This window comes from Zeus faber (genome assembly GCF_960531495.2).
Source record: "Zeus faber genome assembly, chromosome: 22".
NCBI lineage: Eukaryota > Metazoa > Chordata > Actinopteri > Zeiformes > Zeidae > Zeus > Zeus faber.
The window spans coordinates 24,494,595-24,517,497 of record NC_137209.1 but is presented as its reverse complement, the minus strand read 5'-3'; the positions used below and the strand labels follow the sequence as shown (position 1 = coordinate 24,517,497).

The following is a 22,903-nucleotide window of genomic DNA, read 5'->3' as shown; positions in this document are numbered from 1 at the left end:
AATCTATTTGAATGCTATTTGGCAGTTTTTTAACCTGAGCAACATGATGAGCTTGTTTTAGGACAAATGAAGTCAAATAACAGGACCACCTCAACACTTCACTTCACTTCACTTCAACATCCAGATGATCAATTCAACAACAGAAACAACATCCAGATGATCAATTCAACAAGAGAAACAACACCAAGATGATCATTTAAACAACAGAAACAACATCCAGATGATCAGTTCAACAACAGAAACAACATCCAGATGATCAGTTCAACAACAGAAACAATATCCAGATGATCAATTCAACAACAGAAACAACATCCAGATGATCAATTCAATAACAGAAACAATATCCAGATGACCAGTTAAACAACAGAAACAATATCCAGATGATCAATTCAACAACAGAAACAACATCCAGATGATCAATTCAACAACAGAAACAACATCCAGATGATCAACTCCACAACAGAAACAACATCCAGATGATCAATTCAATAACAGAAACAATATCCAGATGACCAGTTCAACAACAGAAACAACATCCAGATGATCAATTCAACAACAGAAACAACATCCAGATGATCAATTCAATAACAGAAACAATATCCAGATGACCAGTTCAACAACAGAAACAACATCCAGATGATCAATTCAACAACAGAAACAACATCCAGATGATCAATTCAATAACAGAAACAATATCCAGATGACCAGTTAAACAACAGAAACAATATCCAGATGATCAATTCAACAACAGAAACAACATCCAGATGATCAATTCAATAACAGAAACAATATCCAGATGACCAGTTCAACAACAGAAACAACATCCAGATGATCAATTCAACAACAGAAACAACATCCAGATGACCAGTTAAACAACAGAAACAACATCCAGATGATCAATTCAACAACAGAAACAACATCCAGATGATCAATTCAATAACAGAAACAATATCCAGATGACCAGTTAAACAACAGAAACAACATCCAGATGATCAATTCAACAACAGAAACAACATCCAGATGATCAGTTCAACAACAGAAACAACATCCAGATGATCAATTCAACAACAGAAACAACATCCAGATGATCAATTCAACAACAGAAACAATATCCAGACGATCAGTTCAACAACAGAAACAACATCCAGATGATCAGTTCAACAACAGAAACATCCAGATGATCAATTCCACAACAGAAACAACATCCAGATGATCAATTCAACAACAGAAACAATATCCAGACGATCAATTCAACAACAGAAACAACATCCAGATGATCAATTCCACAACAGAAACAACATCCAGATGATCAATTCAACAACAGAAACAACATCCAGATGATCAATTCAACAACAGAAACAACATCCAGATGATCAATTCAATAACAGAAACAATATCCAGATGATCAATTCCACAACAGAAACAACATCCAGATGATCAATTCAACAACAGAAACAACATCCAGATGATCAATTCCACAACAGAAACAACATCCAGATGATCAATTCAATAACAGAAACAACATCCAGACGATCAATTCCACAACAGAAACAACATCCAGATGATCAATTCCACAACAGAAACAACATCCAGATGATCAACTCAATAACAGAAACAATATCCAGATGATCAATTCAACAACAGAAACAATATCCAGACGATCAGTTCAACAACAGAAACAACATCCAGATGACCAGTTCAACAACAGAAACAACATCCAGACGATCAGTTCAACAACAGAAACAACATCCAGATGATCAATTCAACAACAGAAACAACATCCAGATGATCAATTCAACAACAGAAACAATATCCAGACGATCAGTTCAACAACAGAAACAACATCCAGATGATCAGTTCAACAACAGAAACAACATCCAGATGATCAATTCCACAACAGAAACAACATCCAGATGATCAATTAAACAACAGAAACAATATCCAGACGATCAATTCAACAACAGAAACAACATCCAGACGATCAATTCAACAACAGAAACAACATCCAGATGATCAATTCAACAACAGAAACAACATCCAGATGATCAATTCCACAACAGAAACAACATCCAGATGATCAATTCAATAACAGAAACAACATCCAGATGACCAGTTCAACAACAGAAACAACATCCAGATGATCAATTCAACAACAGAAACAACATCCAGATGATCAGTTCAACAACAGAAACAACATCCAGATGATCAATTCAACAACAGAAACAACATCCAGATGATCAATTCAACAACAGAAACAACATCCAGATGATCAATTCAACAAGAGAAACAACATCCAGATGATCAATTCAACAAGAGAAACAACATCCAGATGATCAGTTCAACAACAGAAACAACATCCAGATGATCAATTCAATAACAGAAACAACATCCAGATGATCAATTCAATAACAGAAACAACATCCAGACGATCAATTCAACAACAGAAACAACATCCAGATGATCAATTCAACAACAGAAACAACATCCAGACGATCAATTCAACAACAGAAACAACATCCAGATGATCAGTTCAACAACAGAAACAACATCCAGACGATCAGTTAAACAACAGAAACAACATCCAGATGATCAATTCAACATGTCATGGACAGCAATGTTTCCACCGACAGGGATTGTCGGTGGAAACCCTAACCCTAACCCTAACCCTAACCCGAACCCTTTTCAAAGAAGAAACATTCACCGTGTGTGTATGTGTGTGTGTGTGTTCAGCTCAGATGAGTCCAGGTCCAAGCTTCCTCTGAAGGTTTCACCGTCGTTGGTTCAGCAGCTGGAGAAGCTGGATGTCAGCCAGGCCGAGCAGCAGCTGAAAGGTGTGTGTGTGTGTGTTTTGAATTACAGTGGAAGGAAACAGTCATTTTCTATTCCCTCATGGTGCAAATTGCAAATATAAATCAACAAAGATAACCTAAAATACATACTGATACAGTGTATATACAGTATGTACAGTATATACACAGTATTTACATTATATACACTGTCTATACGGTGTGTACAGTATGTCCAATATATACAGTGTATTTACACCATGTACAGTGTATATACATTATTTACAGTATGTAAGGTATATACAGTGTATATATACAGTATGTACATTGTATACATAGTGTATATATACACACTGAATATATACACATTGTAGCCAGGGCTCCACACTAAGACAGTTCTTCTCACAAATAACAATAAAACAAGCAACGTGACAAAAAATCTGGCTGCACAAATGCAAACTATGATTTGAGCTGAGTCGTAAAAATACATCTACAATGATTTCATGGAGTTCATTATTTATTTTTTTATCTCTTACCATTTGTATGTGAAATTGAACCTCAAGCTTCTCCCTCTCCTCCACCTGTACAACATGTGCTCAGATGAAGCAGATCTCTCTCTTTTTTCTGACAGAGAGTCAGACCGTGATCCATGGGACACGATGCAAGAACTCAGGATGCAAAACAGTGAGTTTCTGTTTTAGTGTGGCTTTGTTATTCTCTGTGACCTGAAATTGTTGTCTTTGCATCAACAAAAACAAAGTGATTTATCACCCACTGGACAACACACAACAACCCACAGCCTCCACCTAGTGGCCCCAAGTGGTAACAGAAGCTCAACGTCAGTAATTCATATTCCGACGTGGAAATGGGAACGCATGTGGAAACTTCTGAGAATATAATAATAATAATAATTATTCTTATAATTATTATTATTGTCATTTATTTATTTATTTAAATTTCCCTGTGACATACAACACAGAGTATTTTTTCCATTGCATGTAAGACAGAGTTAGTCTGCAAGTAGAGTTGAACTTATCAACCTGCAATGCAACTATTTATTGATTCTTTAATCATCAACAACTGTTGCAATAACTCTGTCCTGTGACGAGCTGTGGGACGAGCAGAGCACAGAACCAGCACCAGCCCCCTCTTTGGAGAACTATGTAACCATGTTTTGGTTTTTAAACAACTGATCATCATTTCTACTCCAAGAGGGAAAATCACCACGGGTGAAACGAATAAACAACCAGAACCAAATAACATGTACATGGAAAAACGTAATTATAGAAAAAAAAACACGTACGTGGGAAAACATGACGCTGGTCAGACCATGATGTGTGCATGTTTTTGGGGGGGGTCCTTACTGATGTTACATGGAGGAAACCCCATGTGAGCACAGGGAGAACATGCAAACCCCATACGGAAAGGCCCCTAATTGGGAGATAATCTACCGGAGCACGGTGCCAACAGTGCCCCAGGTGGGAATCGAACCCAGGAACTTCTTGCTGTGAGGCAGCAGTGCCTGAGCACTGTACCTGTAACGGGTGTGGTTAGGACCCAATTGCAGCACAAAGACAGGCAGGGATATTTGGTAATGTCTTTTATTTGTAGAGCGGACGGAAGACAGGCAGGGGGCAGGCAGGATACATCGTCGGGGACAGGGAGGTTCGATAACGGGAGTGCAGACAGAAGACAGGCGGAGTGGCAGGCAGGATATGTAGTCGGAGCGAGGCAGAGTCGGTAGCAGGGAATCAGTCCGGACAACGCTGGAGAGTCTGGTGCAAGCATTGAAGACAATCTGGCAATGGGTGACTGGTGAGAGAGGCTTATATAGTGGTTAGATTACAGATCGGGAACAGCTGTGTGCACAGGTGAATGGAGTTGGATTAATGAGACAGGTAAGGAGGGGGAGGGGAAGGTAGATGAAGGCAGAGATCATGACAGTACCACCGTGCCTGTGCGCTGTGCTACCGTGCCTAACAACAACAACAACATGTACATGGAAAAAAATAAACAAAGAACCAAACAACAACATGTACATGGAAAAACATAAAAATAGAAACAAACAACATGTACAGGGAAAAACAAACATAGAAACAAACAACAACATGTACATGGAAAATTAAACAGAAACAAACAACATGTACATGGAAAAACATAAACATAGAACCAAACAACATGTACATAGAAAAACATAAACATAGAAACAAACAACAACATGTACATGGAAAAACATAAACATAGAACCAAACAATGTGAACAAGGTAAAACAAACATAGAAACAAACAACAACATGGACATAGAAAAACATAAACATAGAAACAAACAACAACATGTACATTGAAAAACATATACGTAGAAACAAACAACATGTTCATGGAAAAACAAACAGAAACAAACAAAGAAAAACATAAATATAGAAACATCAGACAACATCATGTATCGACAAAAGAGAGTTAATTACGTCCAGGAAAACTGGAACAGCAATTGGTCATGTGGCCTTTTTCCAAAGACCAAGACCAATAAATTCAAGATCAATGATCGTAGATAAATAATGACTGAAAATCGTTCACAATCAATCTCTGATCGTGATCCTTCAAGGTCTAAAATGATCCATAACTGATATTGAGAGTAATATATTTTTATGTTAATTATTATTATACTAACTATACTATTGTTATTATTTTAAATTGTAATACATTTGTACCTGTTATCAGTTGCAGATTGTGGATTACTTGATAGATCCTTTAATTATAATTACAAATTTCATGCATACATATTAATATCTGATTGATGGATGGATGGATGGATGGATGGATGGATGGATGGATGGATGGATTAGATCTACCAAGGCCCGGAGACAAACCTGGAGGTGTGCACCCACCACCCTGGAGCGCCCGTCTTCCACGAGGGGTAAGACAGTCCACCCAATGGCGGATTCTCCAGTTTTTTATCCAATATCTATGTAAAATCCATATGTGTATGTCTTGTCAATTTAATATTGTGTGTTATTAATTAACTTTATTTGTTTTTATGGCTATTATTACTGTTTTGTGTGATCTTTATTTAATTAGTTATTGTACGTGGCCAAATTCTTCTGGTTTATTTCTTGGGTCACTTCTATTTTGATTTTGTATTTATTTTGTTTTGTTGTTATATTCGTTGTTTATCATAAAGTTTCATCTATATTGCAATATTTGTATTGTGTACATTGAACTTTCAGATTCTATTGTATATAGTTTCACATTTTTCCACATATTGGAGTTTTCTTTTTTAGATTTTAATTCCATTGCTTTATTATTTTTGATGTGAGCTCTTGAGACACCGCAGTATATTCACCTGTCTCTCTCTCTACCAGTCAACTGCTTTTCACAGTAACCCATTCATATTTATTCTTATTCATATTGACAGTCATCTCCTATTTATTCCATACTTACTACAATCTTTGTTGGGATCATGTGAAGGACAGAGTAGAGTAGTTGCACACAATGACTGATCCATAATCAATACAAACATGTTGTTCTGCAGCTACAAGTACTGGAGCTGCTGCTGCATCCAGACCACGGACTTCAACGCCTTCCTGGAGCAGAAGGGCTGCAGCACGGGCACGCACCGCTGGAGCCCCAAGCAGGTGCACGTACACACATTTACACACACTAACACAACACATGTTTCATGGCCAGATGCAGGCTGCAGAGGATTTCATGAAATGTTGTTGCATGGTGTTTTTATTTATCTTTATTGATGCTCTTTATTCCGTCCACACTCATGAGACTCTGGGTTAGGTTAGGGTTAGGTGTTGACTGTTCATGGTGCTCTCACGCTGCAGGATAAGAAGAAGGGTTAGGGGTTAGGTTAGGGTTAGGGTTAGGTGTTGACTGTTCATGGTGCTCTCACGCTGCAGGATAAGAAGAAGGGTTAGGGGTTAGGTTAGGGTTAGGGTTAGGTGTTGACTGTTCATGGTGCTCTCACGCTGCAGGATAAGAAGAAGGGTTAGGGGTTAGGTTAGGGTTAGGGTTAGGTGTTGACTGTTCATGGTGCTCTCACGCTACAGGATAAGAAGAAGGGTTAGGGTTAGGGTTAGGTGTTGACTGTTCATGGTGCTCTCACGCTGCAGGATAAGAAGATGGTTAGGGTTATGTTAGGGTTCACCTTGTGTGTTAGGTGTTGACTGTTCTCTCACGCTGCAGGATAAGAAGAAGGGTTAGGGTTATGTTAGGGTTCACCTTGTGTGTTAGGTGTTGACTGTTCTCTCACGCTGCAGGATAAGAAGAAGGGTTAGGGTTATGTTAGGGTTCACCTTGTGTGTTAGGTGTTGACTGTTCTCTCACGCTGCAGGATAAGAAGAAGGGTTAGGGTTATGTTAGGGTTCACCTTGTGTGTTAGGTGTTGACTGTTCTCTCACGCTGCAGGATAAGAAGAAGGGTTAGGGTTATGTTAGGGTTCACCTTGTGTGTTAGGTGTTGACTGTTCTCTCACGCTGCAGGATAAGAAGAAGGTGGCTTGCCGCTTCGACTGGCATCAGACGGCCAACAACGTCTTTGTGACCATTTACGCCAAAAACGCCATCCCACAATTCTCCCTGGTGGAGGCAAACCGCACGGTGGTGAGTGAATAAATAAATAGATACAAACATATAAATACATCATCTGCATATAGATATTTATCAGCATTAAAACATAAATACAGGTTTTATACATGTATTTGGTAAAAAAACAACAACAACAAAGGTCCCAAAATGGAACCGAGAGAAACACCAGCTCCAACACAACCTTCACTGGAGACTAATGTGTACAGATGTAAGCTCACCTTTATCTCTCCCCCCCCCCCCCCCCCCTCCCTCTCTCCCCTCTCTCTTTACCTCTCTCTCCCTTCCTCTCTCTCTCTCTCTCTCCCCCTCCCTCTCTCCCCCTCTCCCTCCCTCTCTCTCTCTGTCTAGCTCTCCTGTCAGATCCAGTTTGAGAACAACAAGTTGTTCAAGAAGGATTTCCACCTCTGGGGGGTAAGCTTTCAAGAGAACATTTCAAACATTACAACAAATCACGTTCAATACTAACTCATCTTATCTATCCTAATTATAATATATTACCATAAAATCATAATCTATTATTATAATAAATATTACAATATAATATAACATCATCTCATTTATCCTAATAATATAATATAATATAATATAATATAATATAATGTATTATAATAAAATAATATAAGATAATATAATGTAATATCATATAATAATATAATATAATATAATGTAATATCATATATTATAATATAATAATATAATATAATAAAATACAGCAATATAGCTGCTCCCGTTAGTGGTGGCCACAGCGGATCATCTGCCTCCAACACCTTGTGTTCTGCGTATCTTCCTCCCTGACACCACCCTCAGCACCTCCATCAAGCTTCTCTTTGGCTTCCTCTTTTCCTCTTGCCTGGCAGCTCCACCATCAGCCTCCTTCTCCCAATGTAACTCTCATCTCTCCTCCACACGTGTCCAAACCATCTCAATCTGGCCTCTCTCACTTTTCCACCAAACTGTCCAACCTGAGCTGTCCCTCTTATGTCCTCATTCTTCATCCTGTCCATCCTTGTCACTCCCAATGAAAACCTCAACATCCTCAACTCTGCCACCTCCGGTTCTGTCACAGATCACTCCAGACACTCTTCTCCACCCACTCCACCCTGCTTGTACTGTCTTCCTTCTCCACCTCCACTCCTCACATTCTCAGCTTTTCTCCGCCCTCCCTCCCATTCAGGCACATGTATTGTGTCTTACTCCTGCTGACTTTCATTGCTCTTCTCTCTAATGCTGCCTCCACTTCTCCAGGCTCTCCTCCACCTGCTCCTTGCTCTCGCTACAGATCACAATGTCATCCGCGAACATCATAGTCCACAGAGACTCCTGCCTGATTTCATCTGTTAACCTGTCCATCACCACTGCAACAAGAAAGGGCTCAGAGCTGATCCTTGATGCAGTCCCACCTCCACTTTGAATGCCTTGGTCACGCCTACTGCACACCTTACTACTGTCTGACTGCCCTCATACATATCCTGTACCACTCTTACGTCCTTCTCTGCCACCTTCGACTTCCTCATGCAATACCACACTTCCTCTCTTGGCACCCTATCATACGCTTTCTCTAAATCCACAAAGACGCAGTGCAACTCCCCCTGCCCTTCCCTGTACTTTTTCATCAGCATTCTTAAAGCAAACATGTCATCTGTAGTACTCTTTCCTGGCATGAAACCATACTGCTGCTCGCTGATCCCCACCGCTCCTCTTAACCTAGCCTCCACTACCCTTTCCCATAGCTTCATGCTGTGGCTGATCAACTTTATTCCCCTGTAGTTACTACAACTCTGTACATCTTCCTTATTCTTGCAGATGGGTACCAGTACAACATAAAAAATAATATAATAATATAATATAATAACAAAATATAATGTAATATAATATGATATAATATAATATAATATAAAATAATAATATAATACAATAATATAATATAATATAATATAATGTAATGTAATGTAATGTAATATAAAAATATAATAATATAATATAATTTAATATAATATAATATAGTAATATAATAATATTATATAATATTATGTAATGTAATGTAATGTAATATAATAATATCATATAATATAATTTAATGTAATTATACAATGTGATCCCCAAGGTGGTTGACGTGCAGCGCAGCTCCGTCAGCCTTGTTCCATCCAAGGTAGAGGTTATCCTGCAGAAGGTGGACAGGGTCTCCTGGGGGAAGCTGGAGGACCCCTCCTTCAAAGTCGAGCCACAGCCCGACAACGATGCTGCCGTCATCGCCACAGCAACCGACCAGCCGCCGCCACCCGACTGGGACATCGATGACGATGACATCAGCGACTCTGATGACGAGTGGGCGTACGACACGCCCCCCAAGAAACCACAGGAGGGAGAGGAGGTGGAGGAGAAGAAGGTGGAGGTGAAGAGGGAAGAGGAGGAGAAGGTGGAGGTGAAGAAGGTAGAGGAGGAGAAGGTGGAAGTGAAGAAGGAAGGGGAGGAGGATGAAGAGGGTCAATACGATGACCTTCCTCCACTGGACGACTGAAGCAGCTGAGCTGTGGATGTGGTTTATAATCCTTTATGAATAAATATTTAAATGACATCACTGACAAGACTGTGGAGGATTTAAATGACATCACTGACAAGACTGTGGAGGATTTAAATGACATCACTGACAAGACTGTGGAGGATTTAAATGACATCACTGACAAGACTGTGGAGGATTTAAATGACATCACTGACAAGACTGTGGAGGATTTAAATGACATCACTGACAAGACTGTGGAGGATTTAAATGACATCACTGACATGACTGTGGTGGATTTAAATGACATCACTGACAAGACTGTGGAGGATTTAAATGACATCACTGAAATGACTGTGGTGAATTTAAATGACATCACTGACAGGGCTGTGGAGGATTTAAATGACATCACTGACAAGACTGTAGAGGATTTAAATGACATCACTGATATTCAGACTGAAATAAAGATTGTTCTTTGGCCAAATCCTGAAATGCTTTTCACAACTTTAAAAAATTGAGCAACAGAGAAGAGAGGAGCTGACGGAGGATGGAGGTAAAACATGGTCTGGATGGGGGGGGATGGAGAATGGAGGGAAAATGTGATCCGGCTGGAGGGATAGAGGATGGAGGGTGGAGGGATAGAGGATGGAGGGATGGAGGATGGAAGGAAAACATGGTCTGGATGGAGGGATTGAGGGATGGCGGATGCAGGTAAAACATGGTCTGGATGAGTGGATGGAGGATGGAGGGAAAATGTGGTCTGGATGGAGGGATGGAAGATGGAGGGATGGAGGATGGAGGTGGAGGTGGACAGACCGATAGTGATGTAGGTTGTCTTGCGGTGACGGATGAAGCTCTTCCTGTCAAACAGGATTAAGGTTCAAATGTTTGTTTCTTGTTTTCATGTCATCAGGACTCAACTGATCCTCTTTAAAAAGTTAGTTCTGAGACGTTGCTTCATTTCAGTCCTGGACCATGAAGGACGAGCAATGCTCCACCTGCACCACCTGGAGGCCACGCCCATTCATCCAAAGCTTTCATTTAGGATTCACTGAGACCTGGATCAAACAGTCACTTCTGCTTCTTCCTGTTGAATGAGTTTCTACATTTTCCAGACGTTTGGTCCGTGAATCCTTGACTCATTTGTTGGTGGAACTGATGACTATATTATATAATATTATATTATATTATATTATACATTATATTACATTATACATTATATTATATTATATTATATTATATTATCTTATCTTATATTATATTATATTATATTATCTTATATTATATTATATTATATTATATTATATTATATTACATTATCTTATCTTATATTATATTATCTTATATTATATTATCTTATATTATATTATATTATCTTATATTATATTATATTATATTATATTATATTATATTATATTACATTATCTTATATTATCTTATATTATATTATATTATATTATCTTATATTATATTGTATTATATTATATTATATAATATTATATTTCATTATATTATATTATATTATATTATATTATATTATATTATATTACATTATATTATATTATATTACATTATATTATATTATATTATATTATCTTATATTATATTGTATTATATTATATTATATAATATTATATTACATTATATTACATTATATTATATTATATTATATTATATTATATTACATTATATTACATTATATTATATTATATTATATTATATTATATTATATTATATTATATTATATTACATTATATTATATTATATTACATTATATTATATTATATTATATTATATTATATCACATTATATTACATTACCTTATATTATATTATATTACATTATAATATATTACATTATATTATATTATATTATATTATATTATATTATATTATATTATATTATATCACATTATATTACATTACCTTATATTATATTATATTACATTATAATATATTACATTATATTATATTATATTACATTATATTATATTATATTATATTATATTATATTATATTACATTATCTTATATTATATTATATTATATTAAATTATATTACATTATCTTATATTATATTATATATTATTATATTATATTATCTTATATTATATTATATTATATTATATTATATTATATTATCTTATCTTATATTATATTACATTATCTTATATTATATTATATTATATTATATTATATTATATTACATTATCTTATCTTATATTATATTATCTTATAGTATATTATCTTATATTATATTATATTATCTTATATTATATTATATTATATTATATTATATTATATTATATTACATTATCTTATATTATCTTATATTATATTATATTATATTATCTTATATTATATTGTATTATATTATATTATATTATATTATATTATATTATATTATATTACATTATATTATATTATATTACATTATATTATATTATATTATCTTATATTATATTGTATTATATTATATTATATAATATTATATTACATTATATTACATTATATTATATTATATTATATTATATTATATTACATTATATTACATTATATTATATTATATTATATTATATTATATTATATTATATTACATTATATTATATTATATTACATTATATTATATTATATTATATTATATTATATCACATTATATTACATTACCTTATATTATATTATATTACATTATAATATATTACATTATATTATATTATATTATATTATATTATATTATATTATATTATATTACATTATATTATATTATATTATATTATATTATATTATATTACATTATATTATATTATATTATATTATATTACATATATTACATTATATTATATTATATTATATTATATTATATTATATTATATTATATTACATATATTACATTTTATTATATTATATTATATTATATTATATTATATTATATTATATTATATTACATTATATTATATTATATTATATTATATTACATTATATTATATTATATTATATTATATTACATTATATTATATTATATAATATTATATTATATTATATTATATTATTCAGAATTTCCTTCACAATCAGAGCTGAATTGAGTCGTTAAACCAACGAGTCAAAGAAAATTCAAGAAGAGAGGAACCTACGTCACTACGATCCTGTTGACGTCATGGAAGCTGCTCCTGTGTGTTCCGTCCAGAGGCAGCAGGAGGTGCTGCAGCACCAAATGGCTGCCCTGGAGTCCCACAATGACAGGGAGACAGGAGACAGGAGGTGGAGGCAGGAGGTGGAGGCGGATCATCGAGGTTCTAATTAAACTGAAGGTAAAAACAGAAAGTTCCTGTTTAACTGAAGCAGGTTGTTTAAATGGAACCCATGTTTGTAGAGAAGTGGTTGACTGTAGTTTACCAGCTAGTTGACTGTAGTTTACCAGCTAGTTGACTGTAGTTTACCAGCTAGTTGACTGTAGATTAACAGCTAGTTGACTGTAGTTTACCAGCTAGTTGACTGTAGATTAACAGCTAGTTGACTGTAGTTTACCAGCTAGTTGACTGTAGTTTAACAGCTAGTTGACTGTAGTTTACCAGCTAGTTGACTGTAGATTAACAGCTAGTTGACTGTAGTTTACCAGCTAGTTGACTGTAGTTTACCAGCTAACTAGCTGTAGTTTACCAGCTAGTTGACTGTAGTTTACCAGCTAGTTGACTGTAGATTAACAGCTAGTTGACTGTAGTTTACCAGCTAGTTGACTTAGTTTAACAGCTAGTTGACTGTAGTTTACCAGCTAGTTGACTGTAGATTAACAGCTAGTTGACTGTAGATTAACAGCTAGTTGACTGTAGGTTACCAGCTAACTAGCTGTAGTTTACCAGCTAGTTGACTGTAGTTTACCAGCTAGTTGACTGTAGATTAACAGCTAGTTGACTGTAGTTTACCAGCTAGTTGACCGTAGTTTACCAGCTAGTTGACTGTAGATTAACAGTTAGTTGACTGTAGTTTGCCAGCTCGTTGACTGTAGATTAACAGCTAGTTGACTGTAGATTAACAGCGAGTTGACTGTAGTTTACCAGCTAGTTGACTGTAGTTTACCAGCTAGTTGACTGTAGATTACCAGCTAGTTGACTGTAGTTTACCAGCTAGTTGACTGTAGATTAACAGCTAGTTGACTGTAGTTTACCAGCTAGTCGACTGTAGTTTACCAGCTAGTTGACAGTAGAGTAAAAGCTAGTTGACTGTAGTTTACCAGCTAGTTGACTGTAGTTTAACAGCTAGTTGACTGTAGTTTACCAGCTAGTTGACTGTAGATTAACAGCTAGTTGACTGTAGTTTACCAGCTAGTTGACTGTAGTTTGCCAGCTAACTAGCTGTAGTTTACCAGCTAGTTGACTGCAGTTTACCAGCTAGTTGACTGTAGATTAACAGCTAGTTGACTGTAGTTTACCAGCTAGTTGACTGTAGTTTGCCAGCTAACTAGCTGTAGTTTACCAGCTAGTTGACTGTAGTTTACCAGCTAGTTGACTGTAGTTTACCAGCTAGTTGACTGTAGATTAACAGCTAGTTGACTGTAGATTAACAGCTAGTTGACTGTAGTTTACCAGCTAACTAGCTGTAGTTTACCAGCTAGTTGACTTTAGATGACCAGCTAGTTGACTGTAGTTTACCAGCTAGTTGACTGTAGTTTACCAGCTAGTTGACTGTAGATTACCAGCTAGTTGACTGTAGTTTACCAGCTAGTTGACTGTAGATTAACAGCTAGTTGACTGTAGTTTACCAGCTAGTTGACTGTAGTTTACCAGCTAACTAGCTGTAGTTTTCCAGCTAGTTGACTGTAGATTACCAGCTAGTTGACTGTAGTTTACCAGCTAGTCGACTGTAGTTTACCAGCTAGTTGACAGTAGATTAAAAGCTAGTTGACTGTAGTTTACCAGCTAGTTGACTGTAGTTTAACAGCTAGTTGACTGTAGTTTACCAGCTAGTTGACTGTAGATTAACAGCTAGTTGACTGTAGTTTACCAGCTAGTTGACTGTAGTTTGCCAGCTAGTTGACTGTAGTTTACCAGCTAGTTGACTTTAGATGACCAGCTAGTTGACTGTAGTTTACCAGCTAGTTGACTGTAGTTTACCAGCTAGTTGACTGTAGATTACCAGCTAGTTGACTGTAGTTTACCAGCTAGTTGACTGTAGTTTGCCAGCTAACTAGCTGTAGTTTACCAGCTAGTTGACTGTAGTTTACCAGCTAGTTGACTGTAGTTTACCAGCTAGTTGACTGTAGTTTACCAGCTAGTTGACTGTAGATTAACAGCTAGTTGACTGTAGATTAACAGCTAGTTGACTGTAGTTTACCAGCTAACTAGCTGTAGTTTACCAGCTAGTTGACTTTAGATGACCAGCTAGTTGACTGTAGTTTACCAGCTAGCTGACTGTAGTTTACCAGCTAGTTGACTGTAGATTACCAGCTAGTTGACTGTAGTTTACCAGCTAGTTGACTGTAGATTAACAGCTAGTTGACTGTAGTTTACCAGCTAGTTGACTGTAGTTTACCAGCTAACTAGCTGTAGTTTTCCAGCTAGTTGACTGTAGATTACCAGCTAGTTGACTGTAGTTTACCAGCTAGTCGACTGTAGTTTACCAGCTAGTTGACAGTAGATTAAAAGCTAGTTGACTGTAGTTTACCAGCTAGTTGACTGTAGTTTAACAGCTAGTTGACTGTAGTTTACCAGCTAGTTGACTGTAGATTAACAGCTAGTTGACTGTAGTTTACCAGCTAGTTGACTGTAGTTTGCCAGCTAACTAGCTGTAGTTTACCAGCTAGTTGACTGTAGTTTACCAGCTAGTTGACTGTAGATTACCAGCTAGTTGACTGTAGATTAACAGCTAGTTGACTGTAGTTTACCAGCTAGTTGACTGTAGTTTAACAGCTAGTTGACTGTAGATTACCAGCTAGTTGACTGTAGTTTACCAGCTAGTTGACTGTAGATTAACAGCTAGTTGACTGTAGATTAACAGCTAGTTGACTGTAGTTTACCAGCTAACTAGCTGTAGTTTACCAGCTAGTTGACTGTAGTTTACCAGCTAACTAGCTGTAGTTTACCAGCTAGTTGACTGTAGATTAACAGCTAGTTGACTGTAGTTTACTAGCTAGTTGACTGTAGATTAACAGCTAGTTGACTGTAGTTTACCAGCTAGTTGACTGTAGTTTAACAGCTAGTTCACTGTAGATTAACAGCTAGTTGACTGTAGTTTACCAGCTAGTTGACTGTAGTTTACCAGCTAACTAGCTGTAGTTTACCAGCTAGTTGACTGTAGATTAACAGTTAGTTGACTGTAGTTTGCCAGCTCGTTGACTGTAGATTAACAGCTAGTTGACTGTAGATTAACAGGTAGTTGACTGTAGTTTACCAGCTAGTTGACTGTAGTTTACCAGCTAGTTGACTGTAGTTTACCAGCTAGTTGACTGTAGTTTACCAGCTAGTTGACTGTAGTTTAACAGCTAGTTGACTGTAGATTACCAGCTAGTTGACTGTAGATTAACAGCTAGTTGACTGTAGTTTACCAGCTAGTTGACTGTAGTTTACCAGCTAACTAGCTGTAGTTTACCAGCTAGTTGACTGTAGTTTACCAGCTAACTAGCTGTAGTTTACCAGCTAGTTGACTGTAGATTAACAGCTAGTTGACTGTAGTTTACTAGCTAGTTGACTGTAGATTAACAGCTAGTTGACTGTAGTTTACCAGCTAGTTGACTGTAGATTAACAGCTAGTTGACTGTAGTTTACCAGCTAGTTGACTGTAGTTTAACAGCTAGTTGACTGTAGATTAACAGCTAGTTGACTGTAGTTTACCAGCTAGTTGACTGTAGTTTACCAGCTAGTTGACTGTAGATTAACAGCTAGCTGACTGTAGTTTACCAGCTAGTTGACTGTAGTTTACCAGCTAGTTGACTGTAGTTTACCAGCTAGCTAGCTGTAGTTTACCAGCTAGTTGACGATAGATTAACAGTTAGTTGACTGTAGTTTACCAGCTCGTTGACTGTAGATTAACAGCTAGTTGACTGTAGATTAACAGCTAGTTGACTTTAGATGACCAGCTAGTTGACTGTAGTTTACCAGCTAGTTGACTGTAGTTTACCAGCTAGTTGACTGTAGATTAACAGCTAGTTGACTGTAGTTTACCAGCTAGTTGACTGTAGTTTACCAGCTAGTTGACTTAAGATGACCAGCTAGTTGACTGTAGTTTACCAGCTAGTTGACTGTAGATTAACAGCTAGTTGACTGTAGTTTACCAGCTAGTTGACTGTAGTTTACCAGCTAACTAGCTGTAGTTTACCAGCTAGTTGACTGTAGTTTACCAGCTAACTAGCTGTAGTTTACCAGCTAGTTGACCGTAGTTTACCAGTTACTTTACTGTACTTTACCAGTTAGTTCACTGTAGTTTACCAGTTACTTTACTGTACTTTACCAGTTAGTTCACTGTAGTCTACCAGCTAGTTGACTGTAGTCTACCAGTTAGTTCACTGTAGTTTACCAGTCGCTTCACTGTAGTTGTTGGGAAAATGGATTAGCATTCACATCTTGAGCAGTTGACGTTTCACTTGTTTCATTTAATGGGCAGGTTGTTGTTTGTTTGTTTGTTGTTTGGTTGTTGTTGTTGTTTGTTTTTTTGTTGATGGTTGTTGTTTGTTTGTTGATGGTTGTTGTTTGTTGTTGTTGTTTGTTTGTTTGTTGTTGTTGTTTGTTGATGGTTGTTGTTTGTTTGTTGATGGTTGTTGTTTGTTTGTTGTTGTTTGTTTGTTGTTGTTGTTGTTTGTTGTTTGTTGATGGTTGTTGTTTGTTTGTTGATGGTTGTTGTTTGTTTGTTGATGGTTGTTGTTTGTTTGTTTGTTGTTGTTGTTTGTTGTTTGTTGATGGTTGTTGTTTGTTTGTTGATGGTTGTTGTTTGTTGTTTGTTTGTTTGTTTGTTGTTGTTTTTTGTTTGTTTGTTGATGGTTGTTGTTTGTTTGTTGATGGTTGTTGTTGGTTGTTGGTTGTTGGTTGTTTGTGGTTGGTTGTTGTTGGTTGTTGGTTGTTGGTTGTTTGTGGTTGGTTGTTGTTGGCTGTTGTTTGTTACACACTGCCCACGATAAACACGATAAAACACCTGGCAGGTGCAGGTGGCAGGTGTGGTTGAATAGGTGTTGTTGTACAGTTCTCAGAATCCAAGGCATTGCAGGTTGGAGAAAGTAGCACAACGTTCTGCCAGTTGTTTCAAAATCAACTTCTGTCCATTTTAACATGATTTAAAATTCAGTTGGTCAGCTTCTGTCATTTTTATTACATTCATCTGTCGCTTGTGATGGGAGAAGAATGTTTCATGTTTCATGTGTTTGTTTCATGTGTTTGTTTCATGTGTTTGTTTCGTGTGTTTTTCATGTTTTGTTTCATGTTTCATGTGTTTGTTTCATGTTTTGTTTCATGTGTTTTTCATGTTTTGTTTCATGTTTTGTTTCATGTTTCATTTGTTTGTTTCATGTTTTGTTTCATGTTTCATGTGTTTGTTTCATGTTTTTTTTCATGTTTTGTTTCATGTTTCATGTGTTTGTTTCATGTTTCATGTGTTTGTTTCATGTTTTGTTTCATGTTTCATGTGTTTGTTTCATGTTTTGTTTCATGTTTTGTTTCATGTTTCATGTGTTTGTTTCATGTTTTGTTTCATGTTTCATGTGTTTGTTTCATGTTTTGTTTCATGTTTTGTTTCATGTTTCATGTGTTTGTTTCATGTTTTGTTTCATTTTTAGTTTCATGTTTCATGTGTTTGTTTCATGTTTTATTTCATGTTTTGTTTCATGTTTCATGTGTTTGTTTCATGTTTTGTTTCATGTTTTGTTTCATGTTTCATGTGTTTGTTTCATGTTTTGTTTCATGTGTTTTTCATGTTTTGTTTCATGTTTCATGTGTTTGTTTCGTGTTTTGTTTCATGTTTTGTTTCATGTTTCATGTGTTTGTTTCATGTTTTGTTTCATGTTTTGTTTCACGTTTCATGTGTTTGTTTCATGTGTTTGTTTCATGTTTTGTTTCATGTGTTTTTCATGTTTTGTTTCATGTTTCCTGTTTCATGTTTTGTTTCATGTTTCATGTGTTTGTTTCGTGTTTTGTTTCATGTTTTGTTTCATGTTTCATGTGTTTGTTTCGTGTTTTGTTTCATGTTTTGTTTCATGTTTCATGTGTTTGTTTCATGTTTTGTTTCATGTTTTGTTTCATGTTTTGTTTCACGTTTCATGTGTTTGTTTCATGTGTTTGTTTCATGTTTTGTTTCATATTTTGTTTCATGTTTCATGTGTTTGTTTTATGTTTTGTTTCATGTTTCATGTGTTTTTTTCATGTGTTTCATGTTTTGTTTCATGTTTCATGTGTTTGTTTCATGTTTTGTTTCATGTTTTGTTTCCTGTTTCATGTGTTTGTTTCATGTTTTGTTTCATGTTTCCTGTTTCATGTGTTTGTTTCATGTGTTTGTTTCATGTTTCATGTGTTTGTTTCATGTGTTTGTTTCATGTTTCCTGTTTCATGTGTTTGTTTCATGTTTCATGTTTTGTTTCATGTTTTGTTTCATGTTTTGTTTCATGTGTTTGTTTCATGTTTTGTTTCATGTTTCCTGTTTCATGTGTTTGTTTCATGTTTCCTGTTTCATGTGTTTGTTTCATGTGTTTGTTTCATGTTTCATGTTTTGTTTCATGTTTTGTTTCATGTTTTATGTTTTGTTTCATGTGTTTGTTTCATGTTTTGTTTCATGTTTTGTTTCATGTTTCCTGTTTCATGTGTTTGTTTCATGTTTCCTGTTTCATGTGTTTGTTTCATGTTTCATGTTTTGTTTCATGTTTAATGTTTTGTTTCATGTTTCATGTGTTTGTTTCATGTTTTGTTTCATGTTTTGTTTCATGTTTCATGTGTTTGTTTCATGTTTTGTTTCCTGTTTCATGTGTTTGTTTCATGTGTTTGTTTCATGTTTTGTTTCATGTGTTTTTCATGTTTTGTTTCATGTTTCATGTGTTTGTTTCATGTTTTGTTTCATGTTTTGTTTCCTGTTTCATGTGTTTGTTTCATGTTTTGTTTCATGTTTCCTGTTTCATGTGTTTGTTTCATGTGTCATGTTTTGTTTCATGTTTTGTTTCATGTTTCATGTTTTGTTTCATGTTTTGTTTCATGTGTTTGTTTCATGTTTTGTTTCATGTTTCCTGTTTCATGTGTTTGTTTCATGTTTCCTGTTTCATGTGTTTGTTTCATGTTTTGTTTCATGTTTCATGTGTTTGTTTCATGTTTTGTTTCATGTGTTTTTCATGTTTTGTTTCATGTTTCATGTGTTTGTTTCATGTTTTGTTTCATGTTTTGTTTCATGTTTCATGTGTTTGTTTCATGCTTTGTTTCATGTTTTGTTTCATGTTTCATTTCATGTTTTGTTTCATGTTTCATGTGTTTGTTTCATGTGTTTGTTTCATGTTTTGTTTCATGTTTTGTTTCATGTGTTTGTTTCATATTTCCTGTTTCATGTGTTTGTTTCATGTTTCATGTTTTGTTTCATGTTTCATGTGTTTGTTTTATGTTTCATGTGTTTGTTTCATGTGTTTGTTTAATGTTTCCTGTTTCATGTGTTTGTTTCATGTTTTGTTTCATGTTTCATGTGTTTGTTTCATGTGTTTGTTTCATGTTTCCTGTTTCATGTGTTTGTTTCATGTTTCATATGTTTGTTTCATGTGTTTGTTACATGTGTTTGTTTCATGTTTCCTGTTTCATGTGTTTGTTTCCTGTTTCATGTTCCCTGTTTCATGTTTTGTTTCATGTTTCATGTGTTTGTTTCATGTTTCCTGTTTCATGTTTCATGTGTTTGTTTCATGTTTCCTGTTTCATGTGTTTGTTTCATGTGTTTGTTTCATGTTTCATATGTTTGTTTCATGTGTTTGTTACATGTGTTTGTTTCATGTTTCCTGTTTCATGTGTTTGTTTCCTGTTTCATGTTTTGTTTCATGTGTTGTGTCATGTTTTGTTTCATGTTTCATGTGTTTGTTTCATGTTTCCTGTTTCATGTTTTGTTTCATGTTTCATGTGTTTGTTTCATGTTTCCTGTTTCATGTTTTGTTTCATGTTTCATGTGTTTGTTTCATGTTTCCTGTTTCATGTTTTGTTTCATGTTTCATGTTTCCTGTTTCATGTTTTGTTTCATGTTTTGTTTCATGTTTCATGTGTTTGTTTCATGTTGTTTCACGTTTCATGTTTTGTTTCCTGTTTCATGTTTTGTTTCATGTGTTTGTTGTGTTTCATGTGTTTCTGTTTCATGTTTTGTTTCATGTTTCATGTGTTTCTGTGAAAACACTTGATTCCACTTCACACTTTGTCACAATATTTGACTGTTACACATTTTCAGTTGATGCCGTTAAAACAGTTTTTTGTTGAACATGAGTCGTCTTTCACTCGATTGTTTCTATAAAACTGTTGCCTGCCACTAACCACTTCATATTTGACCTTTTCGTCACTGTAATTGTACTGCAATAACTTGGGTGTATTATGGGATGCCTGGATGGGAATGCGGCTGGTTTGCGGTGAGACAGCTGACGTAGCGGTAGAAGGTGCAATCGGTACGAGGAGGGTGTGGTTGTTGCCACTGAGTCCTGGTTGATGAGGAGGTGAAGCTTGAATTTGGGGCTTTGCGGGTTGAGAGGTTTTTAGGCTTGTGGGGGGTCCATGAGTGCGGCTGTGGCTGGATGAACCATCTGACCCTCCTCTGTTGCTGTAGAGACCATCCTGCTGATTGCACCTTGATCTATCCACCCATCTACAGATTTTAAATATTCTTTGACATTTGGTTAGATGTCTTACATTTTCACACTTTATTCTCTATACATTTGTCATGAAGAGACGACGGAATATATTCATCTAAAACAATCAGTTTAAATAAAAAAATACACACCTGTAATCTTTATGACACACACACAGTTTCTGTTTTTGTATTTTTTCCTGTTTTGCGTCTTGGTAAAGTGCAAGATACAGTCAAGTAAGGGATGCAGGGAGTGCGGCGCTGGACATTCTATAATTCAATATGCCTCGTACACACACACACACACACTGAGGCGTCTGGATGGGTTAGCATTTAGCACGATGTCGTGGTAGTTTAACACCAGGGGTCTCAAACCACAGGCCCAGGGTCCAAATGCGGCCCACCATATATTTATAATACATCGTTAAATCTGGCCTGCAAATTAACTTTAATATCACAATGCTTAATTAACAAACAGAATATAACAAATATATATTTTGTTATCGACAATTGTTTTTACAATTGTCTACATTTTACAAATCAATCGTACTTTTAATGTAATGTTTTGGCAAATCACTACAGTGGGGTGTAAAAAAACAAACGCTGGACAGTTTTCCAATTCACCACAAAAAACCCTTTTTGTCCCTTCAGCCGAGCTGTAGTTTTCTATAAACACAATAGTTTGATCGGCCGCCATGTTGTTTGTCGTAGCGTAGAAACGAGACTAAACACTCGCCGTTGGTCTGGAGATGAGTTTCCACCGTTTGCTCTGCGTCCTGCGTACGTCTAGTAACATATAGAAATGATTTTCAGTCTTGTGCGATCACAGCGTTGATCACTAACTCATTTAAAGTTTAGTTCAACTCATAAATGCTCCTCGCTTGCTCAATCAGGAAAATGTCGATTGTGTTCGACAGAGGAAAACATTTATCGAAACCCAACGTCTAAAACTTGAAACAAACCATTTCACGTTTTTTCAGACTATGGTGGTCTCCGAAAACCCCAAATCCTTCGTCGAACGGACGAGAAAGTCGGGATGTTGTGACTTTTCTGTGAAGGGGGAAAGCAGCAGAAACAGAGCTGGCACGGCTCCAGAAGAAGGAGTTTTACCTGCAGAAGGTGAGTTGCATAAGAGTCCAACAGGGTTGGGCTCAGAGTCAGTGCATGGCGAGAGCTAATACCTTAAAATGTTATTCATATTATTATCCTACACTATTTTAGTTAGACAGTCATGGGCGTAGAGGAAAACGCCGTTGCCGATGCTTCCT

General features: G+C 35.7%; 1 protein-coding gene and 1 pseudogene across 2 annotated transcripts in view; one reads left to right on the top strand and one right to left on the bottom strand.

Moving 5' to 3' along the window:
• The window catches only part of LOC307246840 (cysteine and histidine-rich domain-containing protein 1), an 18,889-nt gene extending 8,529 nt beyond the window's left edge, over window positions 1–10,360 (top strand). The window contains exons 5-11 of the mRNA XM_080022870.1: window positions 2,731–2,831; window positions 3,418–3,470; window positions 5,629–5,699; window positions 6,315–6,417; window positions 7,273–7,392; window positions 7,726–7,788; window positions 9,482–10,360. Of these exons, the coding sequence (XP_079878996.1) occupies window positions 2,731–2,831; window positions 3,418–3,470; window positions 5,629–5,699; window positions 6,315–6,417; window positions 7,273–7,392; window positions 7,726–7,788; window positions 9,482–9,895 (925 nt within the window). The 3' untranslated portion in view covers window positions 9,896–10,360. The remainder of the gene's footprint in view (window positions 1–2,730; window positions 2,832–3,417; window positions 3,471–5,628; window positions 5,700–6,314; window positions 6,418–7,272; window positions 7,393–7,725; window positions 7,789–9,481) is intronic.
• Window positions 1–22,903, bottom strand: part of LOC307247463 — a 442,915-nt pseudogene that overhangs the window by 13,014 nt on the left and 406,998 nt on the right. The gene's annotated exons all lie outside the window — the stretch shown is intronic.